Here is a 24,990-nt window from a genome sequence, read left to right as displayed (position 1 = left end):
AGAGCTGCAGCGGGGACGGGGCCCATCTGCCCAGGTCACAGAGCTGCAGCGAGGACGGGGCCCATCTGCCCAGGGCACAGAGCTGCAGCGGGGACGGGGCCCACCTGCCCAGGTCACAGAGCTGCAGTGAGGACGGGGCCCATCTGCCCAGGGCACAGAGCTGCAGCGGGGACGGGGCCCATCTTCCCAGGGCACAGAGCTGCAGCGGGGACGGGGCCCACATGCCCAGGTCACAGAGCTGCAGTGAGAACAGGGCCCATCTGCCCAGGGCACAGAGCTGCAGCGGGGACGGGGCCCAACTGCCCAGGGCACACAGCTGCAGTGAGGATGGGCACTCACCTTGGCACTGTGTGCAGACACAGTGGTTGTGACATATGGGGTTCTGTTCTTCTGAAGCAGGTCGATGTAGACCTCGGCCCCATCCCCTCCGTGGACACGCAGCAAGCTGAGCAGCTCATTGACGTCATGGTGAATGCGAAATTCACTCATGGTTTTGGCTCTGAGACAACATCACAATACATTCTTCTAAAGGTAAGAGAAAAGCAGTTTATAAAAACAAAAACCTATAATGAAAAAATCTACAAGCCATTGAATTTGGTCAACAATAGGTTTTACAGAAGCCAAATCATCACATGGCCCAGCCCCGACATTCCCCCTCATAGACACCGCCACTACAGCCTCTTGCCAACTGTCTACCACCTGGGGCTCATTCCTGGGGTGTGAATCGTCTTCTGTCCTGGTGGCATTCACTGCTGTGGTCTGTCATTTCCTGCTGGGAGCTCATCCTCAGCGGACATGCTCCCTTTGGGAATCCACAGCTCTGAGTCTCCTTAGCTGCAGCCAGTCTCCAGGCTCACTCCTCAGCTCAGGGAGCTGGCATGTGCAGACAGTGTGGATCTGGCCCCACAGGCCTGAGTCCTCCTTCCTCCTGGGTGACTTCAACCACACATGGCTCTGGGCCAGCAGGGAGCTTCCCCGTGTCGGCTGGCAAACAGAGCTTTCTGGTTCTGGCTGTGCAGACACAGTGGTCCTGGCCCTTCAGGGGTCCTGAATCTACGCAAGGAGGTCTGTGTAGGCCTAAGCCACTGCCCCGTCCTGGCATGAATATCAAAACTCCAGCTCCCACCTGTGAGGCCCGCACCTGGTTCGCAAACCCTGAGCTGTCCAGTTGCACCTCCATTCACACCTCCAGTGCTGCCTTCTTTCTGCACTCTGGTAGCCAAGACATTTCCATTCCTTGTCCAAACTTGGCTGTATACGAAGATGCTTTCAGTAAGATTACCATAGTTCTCCTATGCATTTGAGTTGGGTAGGATTCCACCTCAGCTCAGTCTGCCCTGTTGACCAGATGTCCTAGGGTCTAGGGTCTCACCATTAGACACACAACTCTCTGGGGTCAAAATCGTAACTCAGATCCCACCAAGCAGACAGTACAGTGCACAGCATATTACAGCACACGGCTACTACACCGGGACAGCAGCGGTCTGCACAGGGGTTGTGCTCTGCCACTGCTGACCAGTTAGCCATTATGATCACAAATACTGACAAAAGGGGAGAAGAGAGAATCCATGGCAACCAGCCACAGATTCAAAAAATGAACACAAGCACACTTCACAATCTGCACATAAACGTTTCAATATACCTATGCAAGGGTTCTTGATCTGGGATCACAAAAGAACCCTTGGAAATCAGAGGTAAAATCATTTTTGTCTGTGAATTTTCTGAGGAGAGGGTCTTTCAACAGATTCTCAAAGGCTCTGTGACCCATAAAAAGGTTGAGAACCACTGTGCTAGCAGCTCCAGTGAAGACAAGCCACAAGTTGAGGAAAACCTCAAGTGGAGAAGACTCAGCACATACCCTCGCAACATGCCAACAGTCAACTTTAATTTCTAACTCCACATTAACAAAGTGAGACTCTAATCTTGCGTGACGGAAAACTAGGTCTCCATACATAAACGTCATTGTGTCACAGTATACAAACACTGAATACTGGCCCGAGGCAGGGTATCTCACACGGGACAGCAGAACAGTAACACGAGCTGGTGAGTTAAGTCACTAGTGCACATCCTTTCTAAATCAGGCGCTCCTAAGAACCACAGTTAAAGGCGCGAGGCGCAGCAGTGCGTGGGCTGTGGTGCCCCAGCCACTCTGAACCCTGACTTGGCTGCTTCCAGGCCGGAGGGCCCTGGGCAAGGAGCTCGTCCTCTCTCAGCCTCCTCTGAAAAGCGTGAGTAGTAAAAGCTACCCAGAGCTGCTGTGGAGATCAACCATTTGTATAGGGCCCCGAAGGGCCTGCGCATAGTGAGCTCTTGCACGAGTGTTATCAGAAAAGCAGGGACAAGTGCTGCAGCTATTACCACATAAAGCCACCACCGGAAGTGTTCACTGTTGCCTGATTAATGGTTGGTTTTACAAAAGGAAAACTGGATCTGAATCACCGACAACATCCGAAATCACTGGGTATCCCATTAGTCACCGAGGGTCCTGAAGTAGGCACTGCAAACTAGAGAAAACATCGAAGACAACGTCAACTCTCCCAATGACGGCCTCTGCATTCCTAAGGGCAACCGGGTTACCCACAGTCTACGAGGCTCCCCCAGGCCTGCAGGCTGTCCTGCAACGGCTGGACCGAGGACCACCTTGGTCACGCCAGACGGCAAGAATATTGCGTTTACCACGACACAAAACACCCCTCCACCAGAAACAAGCAGGTGGAGAGAACTCTTCCGAAAAAAGATCATCTAAGGAAATATTTATTCAAAGACCATCTTCATGAAACTTCACATTTGTGGCAGAAATAAAACCACAGACAGCCCACGTCACAAGTAGTAATACTACGAGGAGTCTGCCGTTCTATGTGGATTTGGGGAACAATTCTGGCAAGGCATCTGGCTCCCCCTGCAGGTGGTACCTCCCCTCAGGGGACCTCTGGAAAGGTGTAGGGGTAACCTCTGGTTGTGACAGTGACTGGAAGGGTGCTCTTAGTGCTTAGCAGGAGGAGGCCAGGGAAGCTCAACAGCAACAGAGGCACCCTCCCCTCCCCCCAAACACCAACAGTGTCTCCACTGACAACAGCTTTGAGGAATATTTACTTGCAATGGCTCACATGGTATTTTTTTTTAACATTTTATTTTTCCTTTTTCTCCCCAAATCCCCCCAGTTCATAGTTGTGTATTTTCGTTGTGGGGCCTTCTAGTTGTGGCATGTGGGACACAGCCTCAGCATGGCCTCATGAGTGGTGCCATGTGTGCGTCCAGGACCCAAGCCGGCGAAACCCCAGGCCGCGAAGCAGAGCGTACTAACTTAACCACTGGGCCACAGGGCCGGCCCCTCACGTGGTCTTTTTGATGCTCCTGAGTTCCATCATTCGCCACAAGTGGACAGACACAGACTTCTGCGACTGAGCACAACTCACTCCTCCTCACACTGAGTGTGAGCCAGCCGGGCGAGGCGGCAACACTTCACGCACACGTCATGTCCATGCAGCATCAGGCACACACTCACCACGAACGGCTGGTTGAAACAAAGAGGGAAGTGGAAAGCAGTCTTTGTTGAAGAGCTCAAAGCTAACTACACAAACTGGCGTGAAAAACATTATTTTAAAAATTGTGGAAAATGTCAAGAGCCTAATGCTTTGCTTTCTCAGAGACAAGAAAGTAAAATATAAGAGATGAAAACTGGTCTGGATCTGACCAGAGCTCTTCTCAGGCGTGAAAATGACTGGTCGAGGACGTGTAGTCACAAACCTTCACCACCAAAATGAAGTTACTAAAAGTTTCTGATTATATTTTTAAATCACACTTTTCTGTGTAGTTACGTTTTTAACTTCTTAAAGAAACAGCACCCCATTTTCCTTGCCACCGCACGTGGGCACGCACTCGCCTGCTCAAGGCTGAAACACTTGCGGGGAGGAGTGGAGAGTTAAAGTCTCGGCGGGCCTCGGCCGTCCTCTACGATAGGTCTCACGCATCCCCGCGTGCCTGACGTGTCACCCGTCACCACATGAACTAGGTAACATCCAGCAGCTGGACGTCTGTCCCCTCTGCCGGCTGCAGGCTCCGGGACGGCAGGGACGTCCTGACTTCTCCACCGGCCCCGTGCGCACCTGGCGCCGCGCCCTGTCCGCGCCTGGAGCGGATGGGACGGGATGGGATGGGGACACTGGAGAGGCAGGCGAACGGCAGGGCCTCACGGGCCGGGAGGCCCCGGACGGGGCAACGGGAAGCCATCGAAGGCTTTAGGCCGAGAGGAGTTATGACGGAACCTGAGCTCTGGCTCCAGCCTGGAGACTGGTCCAGACCCAAGAACGATGCAGAGGCGGCTGCAGCCCTTAGCAGGGACAGAAGGGCGGCGCCGGCAAGAGGACGGCGCCGAGGGCGGGAGGGAGGCGGGAGCCGCCCACGGGGCCGGCCTGAACCGTCAGGGCTCAGGACAAAACCAGAGACCCCGCTCCGGGACCCGAACCGTCGGCGCCACAACGCGGAGGCCGGCCCGCACCGGCTGTGCATCAGGTCCGCAGGAGGGGCCCAACACCCTCCGGTCCCAACTCACCGCAGGACCTGCGCGCCCAGCCTGCGCCCGCGGCGGAAGTGGCGCGACGTCACGTCCGGCCCCGCCCCTGCCGGCCCGCCGACGGTGGCCGATAGGCTGCGGCGCTGCCGGCGCGCAGGGCGATGCAGCTGCCTCCCGCGGTGCACGCCCGCCTGGCCGGGGGTCCCGGTGCGGCGGAGCCGCTGCCCGTGGAGCGTAGCCCCAAGGCCGGCGCCGCGCCCTTCCGCTTCACGGCGCGCCAGGTGCGCTTCCCGCGGGAGCACGAGTTCTTCGAGGTGCGTGAGCTGAGGCGGAGGGCCGTTGTCAGGGGTCGGGGCCTGAGGTTCGGGGCGGGGCCTCTGGCTGAAGGCGGGGCTGAGTCTGGGGCGGGGCCTCTGGTTGGAGGCGGGGCCTGCGGCCGAGGGGCGGGGCGGGGGCGGGGCCGCGAGGCGCCCGGCCCACCCACTACGCGCGTGTTCTGCAGGACGGGGACGTGCAGCGGCACCTGTACCTCCAGGATGTGCTCACGCAGGTGGCCGGGGCGCCCGAGAGGCCCAGGTGAGCGGCTCTGGGCCCAGCGCCGTCCCCTCCCCGCCTCCCACCCCGCCCCTTCCCGGGGCCCCATTCCACCCCTCCGCCACCGCCCCTCAGGTGGAGGAGGGGGACCTGCAGCCCCGCCCCTGCTTGCACCTGTCCTCGCCCTGAGAGGCCGGCCTCCCCTCCGCCTAGCTGGTGTGAAAACTAACTTCTTAACAGGGTAGGGTTTGGGACTGTAAAAGAAACATTCGAAGCTGTATCAGGGCACTTAAAAGGAAGCTGTTGACAGGGACTCTGACAGTCTTTGTCACCAGGGGAATGGTGTTCCCACCAGGCGGTTTCCTTTGTCAGGGTGCCCGAGTTCACCTGTCAGGTGGCTGGCTGCTGCCAGGTGTTCGACGCCCTGGAGGACTATGAGCATCATTACCACACTCTGCACAGAAATGTCTGCTCCTTCTGCAAACGAGCCTTCCCCTCAGGACACCTGCTGGACATCCACATCCTGGAGTGGCACGACTCGTTGTTCCAGATCCTGTCTGAGAGGCAGAACATGGTGGGTGACCGAGGCCAAGTGCAGTGACCCCGGGGGCTTGTTCCCAAACTGTCCAGTGGGTATCCGGGCTGCAGGGCTCAGAGTGCCACTCCCAGCTCTCGGGGTTGGGGACAAGGCCAGGGGGCACCTTCCCTGCCCTTGGTGTGCCCGTTGAGGAGCGGCGAGGGCTCCGGGGGTCAGGATGGAGGGCATGCTGTTTCCGTTTCAGTATCAGTGCTTGGTGGAAGGGTGCACGGAGAAGTTCAAGACCAGCAAAGACAGGAAGGATCACCTGGTGAGACGTCACCTCTACCCTGCGGACTTTCGGTTTGATAAACCAAAGAAAAGCATAAGGTACGTGAGGTGACACGGTGTCCACACTGCAGGATGCGGCCACCCCTTGAATTTAGAAAGCCTTTTGAGCATATAGACTTTAAGGACGTAGATGGTGTAGTTTAGCATCCCTGTCGCTTAACTTCATGTTTAGCTGCAGGTGACGGAAACCCTGACAAGTCGAGAGTCACCAAAAAAGGGTAGATGAGTGGGGGTGGTTTTGTATGGGGCCCCTGCTAGAGGAGGACAGGAAGGGGAGCCCCGGGCCTCCTGGGCTCTGTGCTGGGAGTGACTGGGGTGCCCTCCCAGTGTCTGCCTGGGTGTGTAGGAACCTCACCGTGGTTCTCTATGCTCACACTTCACACGGCTGTGCCACACCTCCGCTCGGCACAGCCACTCTCAAGTGGAGCAGATGTGGGCCTCAGGGACGTTGTTGCAGGCCGTGAGCCCCTCCCCTCACGTGGGGCCTCCAGTGTTTCGTTTGTCCTGTCAGTACACGTTTAGGAACTTGACAACAAAACTATTTGTTACACGGTTCTGTTGAGAGCCCACTGTGGGGAAATGTCTGTGGCGATAATTCTTGAATCTGTGTTATGTTTCTTTCCCTGTTTTGTAACTGATTGTTTTTGGGTAAAACTTCGTGACCATCTAGATAGTACGTTGATCGAAGCCTCTTTAGACTAACTTATTTGCCTCTAAAGAACTTTACTGTTTAAAGTGAAATAATTCTGGGGCTGGCCCCGTGGCCGAGTGGGTAAGTTCGCGTGCTCCGCTGCAGGCGGCCCAGTGTTTCCTTTGTTTGAATCCTGGGCGGGGACATGGCACTGCTCATCGGACCATGCTGAGGCAGCGTCCTGCATGCCAAAACTAGAAGGACCCACAACGAAGAATATACAACTACGTACCAGGGGGCTTTAGGGAGGAAAAGGAAAAAAATAAAATCTTCAAAGTAAAATAATTCTGAGAACCCACTGCAACGTGGGAGATTTTTGTAAGGCCTTGAGTATACGGTAACTCCTTTCTGAGGGATCATTTTCAGGAGAAAACCCTGCACTGCTGGATGGAAACCTTGGTGTTGGGGAGGAGACTCTCAATGTTGCAGAGTTAAGTTTAGTAAATTTCTTACTGATTGTCACAAAAAACTTTTGGTACGCTTGGTAGGCATTTACCACGCGGCACTGTAATAATACTGTTTTTGAAAGATAAAGTGTAGTCGTCATACCTAGATTTGTAAAATGTGGTGTTTATCATATTCACTTGCAACCTTGCTGTAATTTTGCTCCTTGTCCTGGTAGCCTGAAGATGACACTATGCCAAAATAGTTACGAGATATCTTTGTGAGAAAAATAACGTCTTCCTCAGAAGTTCATTTCTAGGGAAAAACTGGGGTTGCAGGAGCCAGCGCTCACCTCTCTGTCCTCCACAGCCCAGCCACGCCCAGGGCCACCGTGCAAGTGTCGGCAGAAGCCCTGGGGGCTGAAGGGGAGCAGGCGGAAGGGGACGCCATGGAAGTCTGCTCTGAACCTGCGGGTGAGAGGCACATGGCTGGCCGCAGGTCAGTACCTGGGCTCTTCCTGAAACAGGTTCTGAACACGTGTTTTATGTGGAGAGTCCCTGGGTTGAGCCCGGCCGGCCCTTTCACTGAGAGAAGCTGACTCTGGGTCGGGATGTTGGCTTCAGTGGGAATGGAAAGCATGACTCTTCCTGTCTCTTGAATAACTTAATTTCTCTTGTGTACTCTGTTTTTGGAACTCCTGCAGCACAGAAATGCAAAACATGGCCAAAACAGAGATAGAAAGAACCTTGGTTGTAATTTCTTAAGTTACAACCCATGAGTTTGTTTTCCTAGCATGAACCGTGCTCTTGTTGGGTTAAAGTTGATTTCAAATCTAATTTGGGGGAAAAGGGAAAAAAATTCCCAGGGAATCCAAATTGACAGGAAGATAGACTCGTGTCCCTCAGCTGCCTTTGAGCGTTTGCCTAGACTTTGGCCTACGAGTGAGTCCCGGGAGCCGTTGGGCAGTTAGGGTTTCATCCGACGGGGTGAAAGGAAGTCTGAGCCCTGGAGAGCTTGGCAGAAGCTGGCTGAGTTCTCCACGGCAAGCGTGCGTTGGTGGCTGGGAGACTCCCACAGGAAGCGGGCCTGAGGGATGCTGGCCAGCTGCAGACAGGGAGCTGCCCTGGGCTGTGCAAAGGGAGAGCCCACGTCCTGAATGCTTCACAGGGTGAAAGAGAGGGAGCATTTTGGAACAAGAAGAAAGCACACATCAGACTGCTGTTATGAATTGGGTTGTTTGTTGGTAAAAGGTATAATAGTTGAGTGTGAAGGGTTTTTTTTCATTTCAGAATACCTCCTACCATCTGTTTTGGTCAAGGGGCATCACGAGGATTTAAAAGCACCAAGAAAAGAAATAAACACCAGTGACGACTGAGACGAAGAGAAAGAGCCACAGGCCTCTGAGCAGCCCCTGAGGCAGGAGACAGTTGCCTTTTGCAGGACGTGGTGTCAACGATGGGCTTTTTCTCTGGCCTTCTGCTGTGGCCCCTAGGACCCAGGCCTCTGCTGCCCTCGATGTCTGGGTTCCTTGGCAAATGACTGAATGACATCAGTAGCCGTTATCAGAAGGAGTGAGAGACCCACAGATTCCAGAAATGATCCTGGCGGGTGCTCTGATGACTTGGAGACGGGCCCACCTCCTTCTGCAGGGGCCATCCCCAGAGTGTCCTTTTTAAGCACAAAAAGTAAATGTTCTTCATCAGTGGGCTTAGTCGTCCTTCCCGTATTGTTGAATCAGACGGGGAAATGAGCAGTAATCACCCGTGAGTGCTCTGTTTTTAGTGTTTGGTTTTCAGAAAGATTTATGAAATCTTAGAGCCTCGGGGGGTGACCGGGCAGGATGTCTTGCTTGTCTGAGTCCTCAGTAGTTCACGACTCTGTGAGAGATGCCCGGTCAGGAAGCAGACCTGACTGGGGGGACATGGAAACTAGAAAGGATTCCCAGGAGCCCGGGGCAGGGCAGTCGGCACTGGGAAAGAGGAGTGCCAGCCGGGCAGCATCCCGGAGGAGGAACGGTGATGAAGGACAGTGATGGGCAGAGGGATGGGCATTGCAGCGAGGGAGGGGCTGCACCAGAACCCAAGTGTCTGGCTGGTGTCTTCCGGGTGGAACTGATGAGAGTCATGCAGTTCTCATCGGCGGTCGACGACGATAACGTGGCTAGAGAGGGCACCCAGCAGAGGTGCGGAGCTACAGCAGGGCAGAGCAGCTGCGGCGGGTGGGCGGGTGTGTGGGGCATAGATGCACGCCACCAGAGGCAGCGAGTCGACAGAAACAGCTGGATCAGCTCTGTTTTGATAAAATCAGGGCTTGGCCTGGCAGAGTCTCTCCCAGAGGCCACATCCCCTCTAGCAGCACCTGGGGTGCTGGCATGCCAGCTGTGCCAGCCTGAGGGCTCAGCCAGCAGCAGCAGGGTGGGCCTCCGCCTCCCCGTCTCACCTCCGGCCTGCTCTTGCTCTGGGCTCTAGATTTGGCTGGAGGCAGCTGGTGGTGGTCTGTGACTCTGGTCCGGAGGCTGCTGGCCCAGCTCCTGCTGAGTCACACCCAAAGCTTTCAGGAGACCTGGAGCAGATGGGGTCTCCAGGAGAGCGTCGCATCACGCCAGCAGCTCCATGCACTAAAAACCCTGAAAGCAGGTGACCTGGTGTGCAAGGAAAAGAGTAAAACCTGAAGTACAGGCCTAGTGTATCGATGAGAGACCTGATGTACACTTCTGGGTGGGCGGTGACCAGCCTTGGCTGAGGGGCTATGGCAGGGCTGCCCAGGGTCCCACTTTGGTTCTTGAAAAACATAACAGAGAAAAACACTAACATGCAAAGATGCTCTTCTTTCTGCTCGTCTCCCCTCGGGGACCTCGCCCCTTCCCTAACTCCTGTGCGTCCTCTCTGTAACCCCACCCTTCCACACGAACACGTGGGCCTTTTTCGTAACAGCACATCTGAGATTCACTTGCCCACAGCGTTAGCCAGCACACAGGCATGTGTTTCATAGTCTTTGGGGACTGCCAGTCCTGGGCTCCAATCCTAGCTTCGCCCCTACCTAGAAAGCTACTTGTTGAATCTGCCTTGGTTTTTCTTCTAAAAAACGGAATATGAAACTTCAGTGTAAGGAATATTATTGATGCAAAAAAAAAAAGACCACCTGCATCAATAATTCTGAGGAGACGCTTCTATTTCTGCTGCAAGAACTTGCCTGGTTTTGGGTCGCGGTGTCGGAGGAAGACTCAGAGCTGGGAGCGTTTACAAGAGAAGGAGGTGCTCTGGGAGTCCGACCTCAGCACCGGCTGCCGGATACCAGCAGCGTGTAAGGTCACCGAGTTTGCATCAGTCTGTCTGTGGTGGGAAATGTGATTCCCATGCTTAGGTTTACGTGAAAGAGCATTTTGTTATCTAGAGGACCAGAACCTGTTGGGTGAGCCTGTTTTTTCTAACTGGTAGGTGAAGTGCTCGGTCACCTGAGGAGCTGGCAGAATGTTGTGTTTGCTTCCACAGCACGAAACACCCTGTCCCGTCAGCTTGGGCCGAGCTCCTCAGGGTCCCATCCAGACCCGTGAGTGCCGCTGCAATGCACTGTCCAAAATCTGCGGTGTGAAATGTTTCCACCTGCTCCTTGTGTCTCCTTCCCCAGCTGCCTTTTCTCCCTTTTTGTGCCCTGTTTTGCATGGAGTGAGCTGCTTTTCTCATGCTGTTATTTGGAAAGTTAGGCACACTGTACTTAGTATTTTAGTAGTTACCCCCCAGTTTTAGTATAAATACTTAGCTGGTTCAAGTGTAAGATTAATCAGTGTCTCTTCCCTTTCCCTAAAGAGTACAAGGACAGTTGATGCTGCAGCCCCTCTACACCGTGCGCACTGGTAGAGTTGTGCCTGGTAGCCAGGATTCTGTTTGTGATCCCACAAGACATCGTTGCTGTGGTTCCTCGTGGTCAGGCGGTCAGTCCACCCACCGTGAGCACTGCCTCTGCTGGGCGTTTCCTCTTGCCTCTCGGACTCTTTAAATGGGAACACTTTCCTTCTGCTGGTCGGGACCTTCAGCATTTCCTTCAGTAAGAGCCAGTAGTAACAAACGTTCTCAATTCTGTTTGCTGAAAAAGTCTCTATGTTCTTGTTCTTGAAAGCTCTTTTTGCTAGGAATGCAGTACTCGATTGGCAGTTTTTCCCTAAGCATGTTGGACACATTGTTCCACTGCCTTCCAGCTGTCCTTGTTGCAGCTGAGAAGCCAGGTGTCAGCCTGATGGCTGTTCTTCAGAAGACACCTTGTTTGGGCCGGCCCCGTGGCCAAGTGGTTAAGTTCGTGCAGCCCAGGGTTTCACCGGTTTGGATCCTGGGCGTGGACATGGCACTGCTCATTAGGCCATGTTGAGGTGGCCACAACTAGAAGAACCCACAACTAAAAATATACAGCTGTGTACCGGGAGGCTTTGGGGAGAAAAAGGAAAAATAAAATCTTTAAAAAAAAAAAAAAGAAGACAGCTTGTCGTTTCTCTGACGGTGTCCTGTGGTGCGCTCAGAGCTGTCAGGTGAAGAGACCACCCACCCTGCTTGCTCTTCACTCACTGGGTTTTTTGAACCTCAGGTTTTGTCTCTTCAAATGTTACCTCTGGGCCATTGTCTGTTACAATTAAATGTATGTTAGGCATCCTCGCCCTTTCTTCCATGTTTCTTAAGGCTTTCATATTTTCTGTTCCTTATCTGGCTTTGCTACATTCTGGATAATTTCTTCGGATCTACTTTGCAGTTCACTAGTTTTCTTACCAGCTGTATCAAATATGCTGTTAAACTCGTCCAGTTTTTCATTTCAGTAGTTACGGTTTTCAATTCTATAAGTTCTACATTGTTTTTATAATTTGCTGGATTTCTATAGCTTGTTCATCACATTTTCAATCCATTCTTTTATTTTGTAAACATATTAGACTTGTTTTATGTTCTCTGATTGATGATATCAATATCTGAAGACTGCGGCTCTGATTCTTCTGTCCATTTTTTCTGCTGACTCACTCATGGTGCCGTGTTTGCTGGTGAATTTTGTGATTTTTGGCTGTGAGTTTGTATTCTTTTGAACTTTACCTCTGGAATTTCTCTGACACATCTGAGTTCTTCTAGAAAAAATTAGTATTTGTTTCTGTCATGTGAGTGGAGGTGCTATCAATCTAGAACCATTTAAAATAAATTATTAGGTATGAGTTTTTACTCTCAATTCAGTTTTTCCACAAATACCCTTCCTGTGTTGCCTTTACACAGCCCTTAGCCAAAGTGAAACATCCGAGGGATAGAAACAGACCCCTCATTTCACTCATAGCTAGAAAAATAGAAATAAAAACACACTGAGAGGCCCTTTCTTACACATCCAACTGACAAAACTTCAGAGGTGGATGGTGTGCTATTGTTCAGTCTGTGGGCAGACAGGCATCTCATACATCGTCAGTGGGGATGCTGAAGGCCACCACCCCCAAAGAAGGAGAAATTAGCAATAGCTAACAAAATTACTTCTGTATTTACCCTTTGACCCAGCCATCTTACTTCAAGGGATGTATCCTGAAGACACATTGGCAAAAATTCAAAAGATCCACTCAAAAGGCAATTTATTCAATAAAACTTTTAACAACTAAAGACTGAAAACAACTCAAATGTCCCAAGTCCCAAATGACCCAAGGAGAGTCAAGAACTGAAATTTTTTGGCATGGGAAAAAGAAGATACAGATTTAAGATCAATGGAGGTAATAAAAACCCTGTAGTCTGAATCCAAATTAGAAGTATTGCTATAACCTTGTAAAATATATTCCATATTTGTTAAATCAGTAGCTCTACTGAAAAGCCTGGATTCGTTTTTAGAAATCAAGGAGGTTATTGAGGAACACTAAAGTTGGACTCGGGAGCCAACTTAAAGACCCACCGACCAAAGATAGGACAGCGTGAGCATCATCAAGAATACTAGCCACCATTGCGTGAAACCCATCAGGCATGTTTAAATCCATGATCTCATAATCATTCTTTAAAGACAAAAACCTCAGTGACTCCCTTTGGGAGGATATCAGGAACTAATGTCATTTTGAAAGCTGGTAAATTAACAAAAATTAAGAATATGTCCTACCTTTCCTGCAAGAACTATACCTAAGGGTGACTAAGCTGTCGATGTCAGTGATGGCTAACATCGCAAAGAGAGAGTGGACCAGACATTGGATTTTTCCTGATGGAAGTTCACCATGCTCCTATTAGTAGTCTTGCCAAGACATTAAGGCACAATCTGATTGTCTTAGCCTCTTCCCTCCAAATGCAGAGCCTGAGACGAGGGCTGCATGAAGGTGGTTTATATTAGAAATGATCCTAAGGAGCAGGAGTGAGGGGCTGGAGAGGGTGAAACAAGGAAGGAGGGAAAGCCCACCCACCAGGGAGGTTATTGGAGTAGTGCTCATTGTGGGCAATTGAGGCTCTGACCCATTGGAGACCCGTGAGGAACCTTGTAGGATGTGCCTCAGAAGTGTCCACCCAAGACACAGAGAAGAGAGGATTCATCTACTGGTTGCCCCATGGAATATTAACTCCCTCACACTTCTAGCTTTGTGGGCAGGAATGGTCAGAATGGTCCAGCACCCCACACCTGGCAGAGAAGCCGTAGAGTAGAAAGAGAGCTTTGGAGTGACCGATGGGAGATGCTGTTGGGTTGCCCCTGAGCAGCTTGTTGCTGCAGCAAAAATGAGTTCACAGATGGACTGAGGAGATGTGAGGTGGCACGGAGGTGTCAGAGGCACTGGTCAAGCTTCCAGATGAGAGAACACATTAAATGACACCCAGGGATGCAGGCAGAAAAATCCAGGTTGTGGAAAACTACAGGTAAAACAACCTGGTTTCTTCAATAAAGAACAGAGAAGGAAAACCTACAGACACGAAACCTACAACACACGTCAGCCAGCGGCGGTGTGGGGACCTTATTGGGATGCAGAATCAGATGCTCAAACTGAAAAAAAAATTAACAAAAACAAAACAAGACTACTTGAGGATCAACCTCCAGGATGACAATGTGAGGCACTCCACTGACCCATTCTTAGTGAAACTGGTAAAAATTAGGAAAAACAATAAAAATTAAAACAAAAAACCACAGCAATACAGTAGTCCCCACTTATCCACAGGAAATACATTCCAAGACCCCCAGTGGCTGCCTGAAACCGTGCTTAGCACCAGCCCCTATCTAGAGTATGTTTTTTCTTATACACATGTACCTATGATAAAATTTAGTTTATATATTAGGCACAGTAAGAGATTAACAACAATAATTAATAATAAAAGGGAATAATTATAACAATATACTGTTATAAAAGTTAGGTGAATGTGGTCTCTCTCTATGTTATTTTACTTTACTCACCCTTCTTGTGACGACGTGAGATGATACAATGCCTACATGATGAGATGAATGATGTAGGCATTGTGAAGTAGCACTAGGCTACTATTGACCTTCTGACCGAGGATCATAAGCTCCATGGAGAAGGAGGATCATTGAGCCGTGACAGTGCCAATGTTGGGTGTCAGGAGCAGATGATGTTGATGTCTGAGGATCCAACAAAGAGATGATGTATGACCTGGGTGGGATGGAGCGGAAGGTGGTGCGAGATTTCATCATGCTACTCAGAATGGTACACAATTTAAAACTTAGGAGTTGTTTATTTCTGGAATTTTCCATTTAATATTTTCAGACTATCGTTGGCCATGGGTAACTGAAACCAAATAAAGTGAAACTGCAGATAAAGAAGGACTACTGTAATTAAAGCTTCTGAGAATGGTTCTAAGGGCAAACAGGCAAAGAAGAAACATCTATCCAAGAAATCTATGAAAATTCAGCAAGAAAGGAAAGAGCCTGTGGTATCTGAGCCAAGACCACCCCATCCCTCCTCTCTCCCAGCTCAGTGAGGCAGAGACTCCACTCCAGACTGCCGCAGCTAAGAGCACTCCCCTCGGCTCCCAGTTGGAGGGCCTCCTTCCAAAGGAGCGGTGCCCCCAGTGCCTGTTGCTGAGGCTGAGTCCAAATAAGTCTGGTTGAGAGGAAGGGCTCTCTTCTGCCCAGCCCCCACCCACGGAGCAGAGGCTCCACCCTGGGGGAGGCACCGCCCCACATACTGGGGCCCTGATCACCATTGCCCTGCTGTGAGGCAGTGTTCCATGCCAGAAGAGGTAAGCAGAGAGGACATCAGGCTGATGCCCTCCCACTGAGCTCCGAGAGCACGGGTGTCACTCACGGAGAAGTTTGCCCTTGTCCTCACCCCAGCTCCAGAGCCCTGGCTCAGAGATTTTGCCTGGAGGGAAAGCAAGTCAGAAAAACAGATTGCTCCTAATTTCTTCCCAAAGGAACTGACTTCATTTGCAATAGACAGTGGAGAAGTTCAAGTCCAAGGGCATTCTCAAGAACGTGAAGAGGTGGTGAAAGGTGGCCAAGAGACAGGCTATTCTGGAGGCTGGTTCACAAGAGGGAACCAGGGAAAGAAGAACTGGGAGGATCCCTCTTGGGGTCAAAACAAATACAGGCACATCTCAGAGACACTGCAAGTTTGGTTCTAAACCACCACAATAATGCAAATATCACAATAAAGTGAGTCACTTTATTGTGAATTGTTTGGTTTCCCAGTGCTTATAAAAGTTATGTTTACAGTATAGTGTAGTCTATTAAGTGTGCAATAACATTATGTCTAAAAAAAAAAGAATGTACATACCTTAATTTAAAAATACTTTATTGCTAAAAAATGCTAACCATCATCTGAGCCTTCCAAGCATTGTAATCTTTTTGGTGGTGGAGGATCTTGTAAAAACGCAGTATCTGCAAAGCACAATAAAACAAGGTATACCTGTATCAAACACTGACCGCAGAACACTTTCAAAGGAGCCAGAACTTGATTGGATTAGTCTGTAGAGGAATGTATGCCCAGGGCATTGTTGAAAACAATGGAGCAGTCAGCTGGCAATTAGTGCAGTTTAACAGCTGGGTGTGGTCAGGGAAAGAGAGGAAGAATTGTTTTGGGGGCTGTAGCCGGTGCATTGAATTAAGAATATGTAGATTATGACCTGATGAATGAGGAGGCACAAGCCACTCACAGAGGGGTCGGCAGGTAGCTCCCTAGCATCTGAACTACCACTTTGAGGAAGTGAAAACCCTGGGGGCATTTTGATTGAAGGTGTATTTTCAATACACTCACACAAAGGAAGTAGAGTCACAAGATTTATTACTTACAGATCCCAGAAGCTGGGGAGGGGGCAGGGGTGGGGGGAATGAGCCAGAGAAGGGCAGTTCTCTATCCCAGGTCACCAGTGAGCAGGAGATAGAGAACAGGGTAGCAAGCACCTGTTACTTATAAGGTGGTTGAGGTGGAGATCACTAACTTTTGGAAGGCTCAACTCTGAGTGGTCATTTTAAAAGATGACCTGGGAGAAGCAAAGGGGAACTTGAAGCAGGGAACCTAAGCTCAGGTCTTTCTCTAAATGTGTAGACTCAGCGTGGCCAGGGTTGTCATACTGTGAAATGCCAAGGTAGCAACTCAGAATAGCTGTTTTCTCATCACAAGAGTCCTATGAAAGCACTGTCATTCCAGGATGACTGTGGGCACACCTGAAGCTGCATCTCCCTCAGGAGCAACATCAGAGGCTTAACACTGTGGGGGTGGGGAGGTATAAAGGGATAGTCTTCACTAAAATAATCCAGCCCAACACTAAACAAATAACAATAATAAGCCCCAGAGGAGGGGGACCAGTATCCAGAGTTGCTACAATATGTTATCTGTAATGTCCAATTTCCAACAAAAAATTATGAGGCATGCAAAGAAACAAGAATGTATAATTCATATGCCTGAAAATCAAGCAACAGAAACTGCATGTGAGCATGACAGGATATTGAATTTATCACAAAAGACTTCAAAGTAGCCATTATAAACATGTTCACAGAACTAAAGGAAACTATGATTAAAGAATTGCAGGACAAAGACAGTGTCTCATCAAATAGAGACTATCAATAAAGAGACAGAAATTATTTAAAAAGAACCAAATGGAAATTCTAGAGTTGAAAAGTATAACAACTGAAGAATTTTTAAAAACTCACCAGAGGGGCTCAACAGTAGAGCTGAAATAGCAGAATAAAGAATAAATGAACTTGAAGATTGACTGAGATTATGGAAGTCAAAGAATAGACAAAGAAAAATAAGACACATGAAGAGGGTCTCAGGGAAATTTGGAACACCACTAAGAAAGTCAATATACATGTAATGGGAATACCAGAAGGGAAGACAGGGAAAGAAGCAACAAAAAAAAGAAAAGAAAAAAATTGAAGAAATAATGGCTGAAAACGTCCCAAATTTATTGAAAAACAAGCTACACATCTAGGAATCTCAATGAATTCCAAGTAGGATAAATGCAAAGAGCATCCAGACACATCATCATAAGAATGCTGAAAGTCAAAGATAAGGGAAAAAATCTTGAAAGCAACAAGAGCAAAATGATTCATTACTCATAAGGGAACCCCAATAAAACTAATAGCTGACTTCCCATCAGAAATCATGGAGGCCACAGGGCTGGCCCAGTGGCATAGTGGTTAAGTTCACGTGCTCCGCTTTGGTGGCCTGGGGTTTGCAGGTTCAGATCCCGGGAGTGGACCTAGCACTGCTCGTCAAGCCACGCTGTGGCAGCATCTCACATAAAATAGAGGAAGATTGGCACAGATGTTAGCTCAGGGCCAATCTTTCTCACAAAAAGAGAGAGAGAGAAATAATGAAGGCCAGCAAGTAGTAGGATAAGATATTCAAAGTGCTCAAGGGAAAAGCTGTCAAGAATCCTATATCCAGCAATCAGAATGAAAGTGGGAACTTTACTACCTGCCTTACAGAAATAGGAAGGACTATAAAGGAACATTATGAACAGCTGTATGCCAACAAATTAGATAACTTAGATGAAATGGGCACATTCCTAGAAAGACACAGAATACTAAAGATGACTCAAGAAGAAATAGACAATCTGAATAGACCTCTCACAGGCGAAGAGATTAAAGTAGCAAAACAACAACAATAACAGAAACCTACCCATAAAGGAAAGTTTAGGACCAGATGGTTTCACCAGTTCTACCAAATATTTAAAGAAAAATTAACACCAATTTTTCAAAAACTCTTGCGAAAAACAGAAGAGAAGGGAACACTTCCCAACTCCTTTTATAAGTCTAGGACAGTACTGAGTTACCAAAACCAGGCAAAGACATCATAAGAAAAGAAAAGCATAATCCAATATGTCTTGTGAATATGGATGCAAAAATTCTCAATGAACATTAGCAAACCAAATCCAGCAACATATAAAAAGAATTATACACCATGGGGGTCAGCCCGGTGGCACAGCAGTTAAGTGCAGACGTTCTGCTTCAGCGGCCTGGCGTTTGTCAGTTCAGATCCCGGGTGTGGACATGGCACCGCTTGGCAAGCCATGCTGTGGCAGGCGTCCCACGTATAAAGTGGAGGAAGATGGGCACGGATGTTAGCTCAGGGCCAGTCTTCCTCAGCAAAAAGAGGAGGATTGGCAGCAGATGTTCGCTCAGGGCTAATCTTCCTCAAAAAATAAAATAAAATAAAATAATAATTATACACCATGACCAAGTGGGATTTATCCCAGGAATGCTATGTTGGTTTAACATCAGAAAAGCAATTCGTGTGATACATCATATCAATAGAATTTTTAAGAACCCACACAAGATCATCTCAATTGATGCAGAAAAATCATTTGACAAAATCCAATACCCTTTTATGATAAAAAAAAAAAAACACAAAAGAACACTTAATGAACTAGGGATAGAAGGGAACATCCTTAATTTGATAAAGTGCATCTATGAAAACCCCACAATTCACATCATACTTAATGGTGAAAGACTGGACGCCTTCAGGAATATCTGTTTTTGCCACTTCTATCCAGCATTGTACTGGAGATTCTAGACAGGGCGATTAGGCAAGAAAGAGAAAAACACATTCAGATTGGAAAGGAAGAAGTAAAATTATTTCTATTCACAGATGACATAATCTTGTATATACAAAATTCTAGGGAACAGACTGAAAAATTATTAGAATAAATGAGCTCAGCAAGGTTGTAGGATAAAAGATCAAAATATAAAATTACACCTCTATACATTTGCAATGAACAATCTAAAAATGGAGTTAAGAAAATCCCATTTTCAATAGCATCAAAAAGAATAATAATTCCTAAGAATATACTTAGGAATAAATTCAACAAAAAAATGCAAAACTTATCCCCTGAAAGCTATAAAACATTGTTCACAGAAATTAAAGATCTGAATAACTGGAAAACAATCTTATGCTTATGATTGGAAGACCTAACATTGTTAAAATGGCAATATTCCCTAATCCACAGATTCAATGCAATCTCTATCAGAATCCTAATGGACTTCTTTGTAGAAATTGACAAGCTGATTGTAAAATTCATACGAATTGCAAGGGACCCAGAATAGCGAACACAATCTTGAAAAAGAGCAACATAAGAAGACTCACATTTCCTGGGTTCAAAACTTACTAAAAAGCAACAGTAATCAAGACAGTGTCGTACTGGCAGAAGGACAGACATAAAAACCAATGGAATAGAATTGAGGGTCCAGAAATAAACCCATACACCTATACTGATATTTGACAGGGTGCCAAGACCATCCAATGAGGAAAGAACAGTCTTTTCAACAAATGGTGCTGATAACCCGTCAACCACACGCAAAAGAAGGAAGTTAGATCCTTACTTCATGCCATATACAAAAATTAACTCAAAATGGATCAAAGACCTAAATGTAAGAGAGAAAACTATAAAACACTTAGGAGAAAATATACAGAAATCTTCATGGCCTTGGATTTGGCAAAGGATTCTTAGATGTGACACCAAAAGCACAAGCAACAAAAGAAAGAATAGATACATTAGACTTCACCAAAACTAAAATCTTTTGGGCTTTAAAAGACACCGCCAAGAAAGTGGAAGGATAACCCACATAATGGAAGAAAACATTGGCAAATCATATATCTGATCAGGATTTAATATCCAGAATGTATAAAGAACTTCTACAACTCAACTCAAAAGACAACTCAATTTAAAAATGGGGAAAGGACTTAAACAGATGTTTCCTGAAGAAGATGCATAAATGATAGCCAACAAGCACATGAGAAGATGGTCAACATCACTAGTCATCAGGGAAATACAAAGTAAAACCATGAGACTTCACACCCACTAGGTGAGCTAGAATCAAAAAGTCAGGTAATAACAGGTATTGGAGAGGATGTGGAGAAATCGGAACCCTCCTTCACTGCTGGTGGGAACGTAAAATGGTGTAGCCACTGTGGAAAACAGTCTTGCAGTCCTTAAAAGCATAGAGTGACCAGGAGCAATTCTACTCCTCTAGTGGTAAATACCCAAGAGAAATGAAAACATACATTCCCCACAAAAACTTGTACACGAATGTTTATAGCAGCATTATTCATAATAGCCAAAAGATAGAAACAACCCAAATGTCCCTCAACTGACAAATGGATAAACAAAATGAGTTCTATCCGTATAATGAAATAGTCTTCAGCCATATAAAGGAATGAAACACCGACACGTGCTACAGCGTGGATGAACCTTGAGGACATCACGCCAAGTGAACGAAGCCAGACACACACAAAAAAGCCCATATTATATGTTCCGTTTCTAGAAATGTTCAGAACACGGAAATCTATAGAGACAGAAAGTGGGTTAATGGTTGCTTAGGGAGGGGGGGTCATGAGGACATGGGATGATGGCTAAAGGACACAGAGTTTCTTTCTGAGGTGAGGAAACTGCTAACACTGACTGTGGTGATGATTCTGCATATCTGTGAATATACTTAAAAGCATTGAGCTATACACTTTAAAGGGGTGAGTTGTATGGTATGCGAGTTATCTCTCAATAAAGCTGTTTAAAAGGACAAACCAACCAAAAAATCATGACACACTCTGGGAAGCTTGAATGCTGCTGGGTGTTTGATGATTATTATTAATATTCTGTGATGACCACGGTGTGGTTATGTTTTCTAAAATAATCTTTAACAAAATACATCCTAAAATATTTGTGAAAGGAAATAATACAATGTCTGAGATTTGCTTCAGAATAATCCAGGAGAGAGGGTTGTTTGAGGTTTAGATGAAGCCAGATGGATCCTGAGTCAATGACTGCTGAAACTGCAAGGTGGGGACATGAAGGTCCTCATTCCATGTGTGTGTGTGTGTGTGTGTGAGTGTTTGGCATTTTCCATAATAAAAGTAAAAAGGAAGAAAAGCAGGCTGAGGCAGATGCAGCAGGAACCCTTCAGGAGCCAGAGCTCTGGGATGAAGGAAGCATCTTCGGGTTCCTAGGGCAGCCCCCTCCCCATTTGTGACAAAACAGGGCAACCCTAGGCAGCCATCTGTGAGCACATGGCTCCCAAGCAGCTCACTCTCAACCAAGCTTGTTGCCAGGCTGCCTGGAAGGAGCAGACGCAAACAGAGTTCTGTCTCTCTGGGCCATCAGCTGCCCTAGGCAGGGCACGGTGAGAACTGGCAGTGGGAGAGCAAACTGAGGCCCGGGCAGGTAGGAGGGAGCAGGCCCTGCACCTGGAGGGATGGGACCTCCCTGCAAAGTGGTCCAACTAGACCACGGTGGCCAAGAAGGTGGGGAATGGGTCCCCAGACGCTTTCGACAGCATTAGAAAACAGGCAAGCTTTCACCAGCAAACTGAACCGTCCCCTCTCCGAGAGGTCCGGGCGCACGGCAGCCATGCTCTGCGCTGGCATGCACTTGTGGGCCACCCTTGGGTAGCTCTTTGCGGATGCGCTGTCGAGTCAGGACACTCCACGCCACCTCTCTCTGCTCATTACATCGCCTGTGACTGCTGCCAGTCCTTCATTCTTTCACCAAACCGAGGATGTCATGTTTCCACTGATTTGCTGCTGACAACGTTATTATGCCCTGTTGTACCAAAGTTTTAAACAGTTGTGTAGTCAATCCATCATTTGTTATCTTTACACTTTTTTTTTTTTTTGCTTTTATGTGTCAAAAGATCCATCCCCACCACCACCACAGGGTTTATGCTAGGAATTCACAATTGGCTTGATGTGAGAAAATCTATTATTATAATTTACCACATTAACAGATGGAAGGGAAAAATCATGTGATCATCTCAATATATGCAGAAAAAGCATTTGGTAAAATACAACATTCATTGATGATGACACTTGGTGTTAACCAGCTGCAGAAGGGAAGCTTAGTTTCCGGAAAAGGTATTTTGAAACACCTACCGCATACATCATGCTTACGGGGAAACTTTCAAAGTATTTCCTTTAGGGCTGGATCCGTGGCCGAGTGGTTAAGTTCGTGCGCTCTGCTTCAGTGGCCCAGGGTTTTGCTGGCCCAGATCCTGGGTGCAGACATGGCACCACTCGCCAGGCCATGCGGAGGCGGTGTCCCACATGCACAACCAGAGGCACTCCAACTAGAATATACAACTATGTACTGGGGACTTTGGGGAGGAGAAGAAGAACAAGAAAAAGAAAAAGAAGACTGGCAACAGATGTTAGCTCAGGTGCCTACCTTAAAAAAAAAGTGCTTCCTTTGCCCCTTCTGGCAACTTCTATCCACACTCACACTGGAGGCTCTGGCCAGCCCAGGAAGACAAGAAAAAGAGAGAAGGGGGGTGTGCCCCTGGGTTTCCTTTTGGCTCCATTTAACAGAAAGCCCAAACAATTGCTTAAACAAGGTAAGAATGTAATTCTCTCTGCCTGAGGCCTCCCCAGCCTCCTGCAGGGTCCGGGGGCCCTGCCTCTGGGTGCAGCCTTCACCACCCCAAGGCATAAAAATGGGGATTCACTGAGGGCAGGGCTGAGTATACAGTTCCTCCTTCTACAAATTTTCAAAGTACAACCTGGAAAAAAATAACACGACTGGAACGTTTAAAGGAATAATGTAGCTATGTGGTGTGGTTTTTAAGAACACATGCTTCATACATGCTAAGGCACTTCCTTTCCACATTTACTGCTTCTGCAGTCTCTCATCTCACCATCACTGGCCAGGTCAGTGTAATTCGCTACGTGATTATCTTTCTTAATGGTCAAATGGATGGACGTACAGCATACAATGCAGAATATTAGAAATAGCAAAAACTGTGTATATTTAGGTAAACAAGACAGCAATTTTTTAAAAGTCAAAATGAAAGCACCAGAACTGCAGGCCATCTGGAGAGCATTCTGTATTATCATGCCAGGAAAGCACAGTGACCCATTTGTTCAGAGATACTCCCTGAGGGCACGCACAGACAGGGAAGGGCGCCCGTGCCCCGTGCCCGGCACCGGACTGTGTCAGTTGAAGCACGCTGCATAGCATTTCAGGCAATGCAGAATGATGTTATTCTCTACATGCTAATCGTTTTACCTTTACAGCCTCCTGGCATGAAGTCTGCCCAAAGAGTGCTTTCTTCTTATGAAATATTTCATGTGTACAAAAGCACATGTAAAATCGCATGTCCTGGTGGAGACGGCAGTGCCACAATCATACCATCTAGCTTAAGGAGCACCCAGTGCCGCACTTTTAGAAGTCCCAGAGGAGGCCTCTGCCCTCCAGACAACCGCTTCTTCATGATCCTTCAAGATCTAGGTTAGATTGCAAGAGTCCCTCTGCTAGAAATACTGAAACAGGACTGACCTGGCCCAACCCTGAGTGGTCCACGGGCACAGGACCTGTGTTTGGGGTCCATGCCTGGGCTGGGCCAATAGCAGCACCTCCAGGCACAGAATAGGCAAGGCTGTTGTGGGGGGGGGGTGCATCTGCACCTGGCGGGGGGAGCAGTGGCTCTGAGAACTGACCGTGTGCCGGAAAGGGACACCGGGGGCCAAGCCTCATCCTCGCCCAGGAACCAGAATGAATGAGCACTGACGTAGGAGCCTCAGGGTGGTCTCCCAGGGCTTGGGTGGGATTCTGGTGACCCAGACCAGCCAAGCCTATTTGTTATGTCACTCATTTAATGAGACCAACAAGACACCCAGGCCTGGTGGGTGGGTGTCTGGGGTCCTCCACAGTCACACCCTCTCCACTTTGGCCCTACCAGGAACCCAAAGTCCACGCCATTACACAACTCAGCCCACTCCTTGTCCCCAGACCAAGTGGCCTCCCCAACCCCAAAGAGGCATAGTTTGCTCTGAGCTGCTCTCCTGACTCCCTGTCCAGGGCGTCTCCCAAGGCTAGAGGTGGGGTCTCTGAATCCACCAGCAGCAGCTGGGCATGAAGCAGATGAAAGGTCATGGATGGAGTGCCAGAATTCCGGGGTCCGGGGTGTCTGTCCTAAGACAAAGGGCAGCAGAGGCCCCAGGCTTCCGTGCAGGGACAAATGCTTCCACGTTGGCTCCGGCCAGCTCTGGGCAGCCTCAGGGCCTTGGAGACCTCCCATTCAGAGACACTGGCCGAAGGAGGCGGCCTGCGGGCCATTCAGGGACCCGAGCCCTCTGTGAGAAGGCTGACAGCCAGTACCCTTCTCTCTCTTGTGCCCGAGAAGAACAGCAGAAAAGTCTTGGTCTTGACAAGTTTGCTTCAGCCTTGCCCAACAACAAGGGCACCATCTGGTGGGCTCTCACGTGCTCTCGGCCCCCACGGCGCCTTGCTTACCCTCGGTGGTCTGGAAGGCAGACCGGCTCAGTGGGGAGAGCTGGGCGGGGAGCCTCCCCAGGTCGGTGTCTTGGGTCACAAATGGTTGTGGACACATCAGGAAGTTCCTCTGCCAGCCCTGCTCTGCCCAGCACTCTAGGACTGCAGCGCAGCCAGCACCACATGGATCACAGCTGGGTGTTCGAAGTGGCAGGGCTGTGCGTGCAGACCCCTGCTCCATGGGAGGCCATTGCTGGGACGGAGACCAGCAGCCAGGGACACACTGGGCAGGTGGCACATGTTTTCATTGCCACCTCAAGCTGTTTGCAAAGTGAACACTGTTATCCTGGCTGTAACACTTGTCCTGATCTTCCTG

At 48.7% G+C, this 24,990-nt stretch overlaps 2 protein-coding genes across 2 annotated transcripts in view; one reads left to right on the top strand and one right to left on the bottom strand.

Annotated features, from left to right (window-relative positions):
• TUBGCP2 (tubulin gamma complex component 2) overlaps positions 1–4,691 on the bottom strand; it is a 31,355-nt gene extending 26,664 nt beyond the window's left edge. The window contains exons 1-2 of the mRNA XM_014856869.3: positions 4,553–4,691; positions 340–525 (exon numbers count right to left, since the gene is read on the bottom strand). Coding sequence (XP_014712355.1) covers positions 340–489 — 150 coding nt within the window. The 5' untranslated portion in view covers positions 490–525; positions 4,553–4,691. The remainder of the gene's footprint in view (positions 1–339; positions 526–4,552) is intronic.
• On the top strand, positions 4,630–8,698 carry ZNF511 (zinc finger protein 511). The gene is made up of 6 exons (XM_044748274.2): positions 4,630–4,827; positions 5,016–5,089; positions 5,420–5,621; positions 5,830–5,954; positions 7,360–7,488; positions 8,280–8,698. Exons 1-6 carry the CDS (start codon positions 4,675–4,677, stop codon positions 8,356–8,358), a joined length of 762 nt encoding a protein of 253 aa, XP_044604209.1. The 5' UTR covers positions 4,630–4,674; the 3' UTR covers positions 8,359–8,698.
• Positions 8,699–24,990: the final 16,292 nt, after the last annotated feature.

This window comes from Equus asinus, chromosome 2 (assembly GCF_041296235.1).
Source record: "Equus asinus isolate D_3611 breed Donkey chromosome 2, EquAss-T2T_v2, whole genome shotgun sequence".
NCBI classification, from domain to species: domain Eukaryota; kingdom Metazoa; phylum Chordata; class Mammalia; order Perissodactyla; family Equidae; genus Equus; species Equus asinus.
Note: the sequence above shows the minus strand (reverse complement) of the source record. Positions and strands in the feature narration are given on the sequence as shown.

Bases quoted from the DNA above. Each gene is read 5' to 3' on its own strand.
- ZNF511 (XM_044748274.2), top strand. From the start codon at position 4,675: ATGCAGCTGCCTCCCGCGGTGCACGCCCGCCTGGCCGGGGGTCCCGGT. The intron at 4,828-5,015 runs GTGCGTGAGCTG...CGTGTTCTGCAG, and splicing joins GGGAGCACGAGTTCTTCGAG to GACGGGGACGTGCAGCGGCA. The intron at 7,489-8,279 runs GTCAGTACCTGG...TTTTCATTTCAG, and splicing joins AGGCACATGGCTGGCCGCAG to AATACCTCCTACCATCTGTT.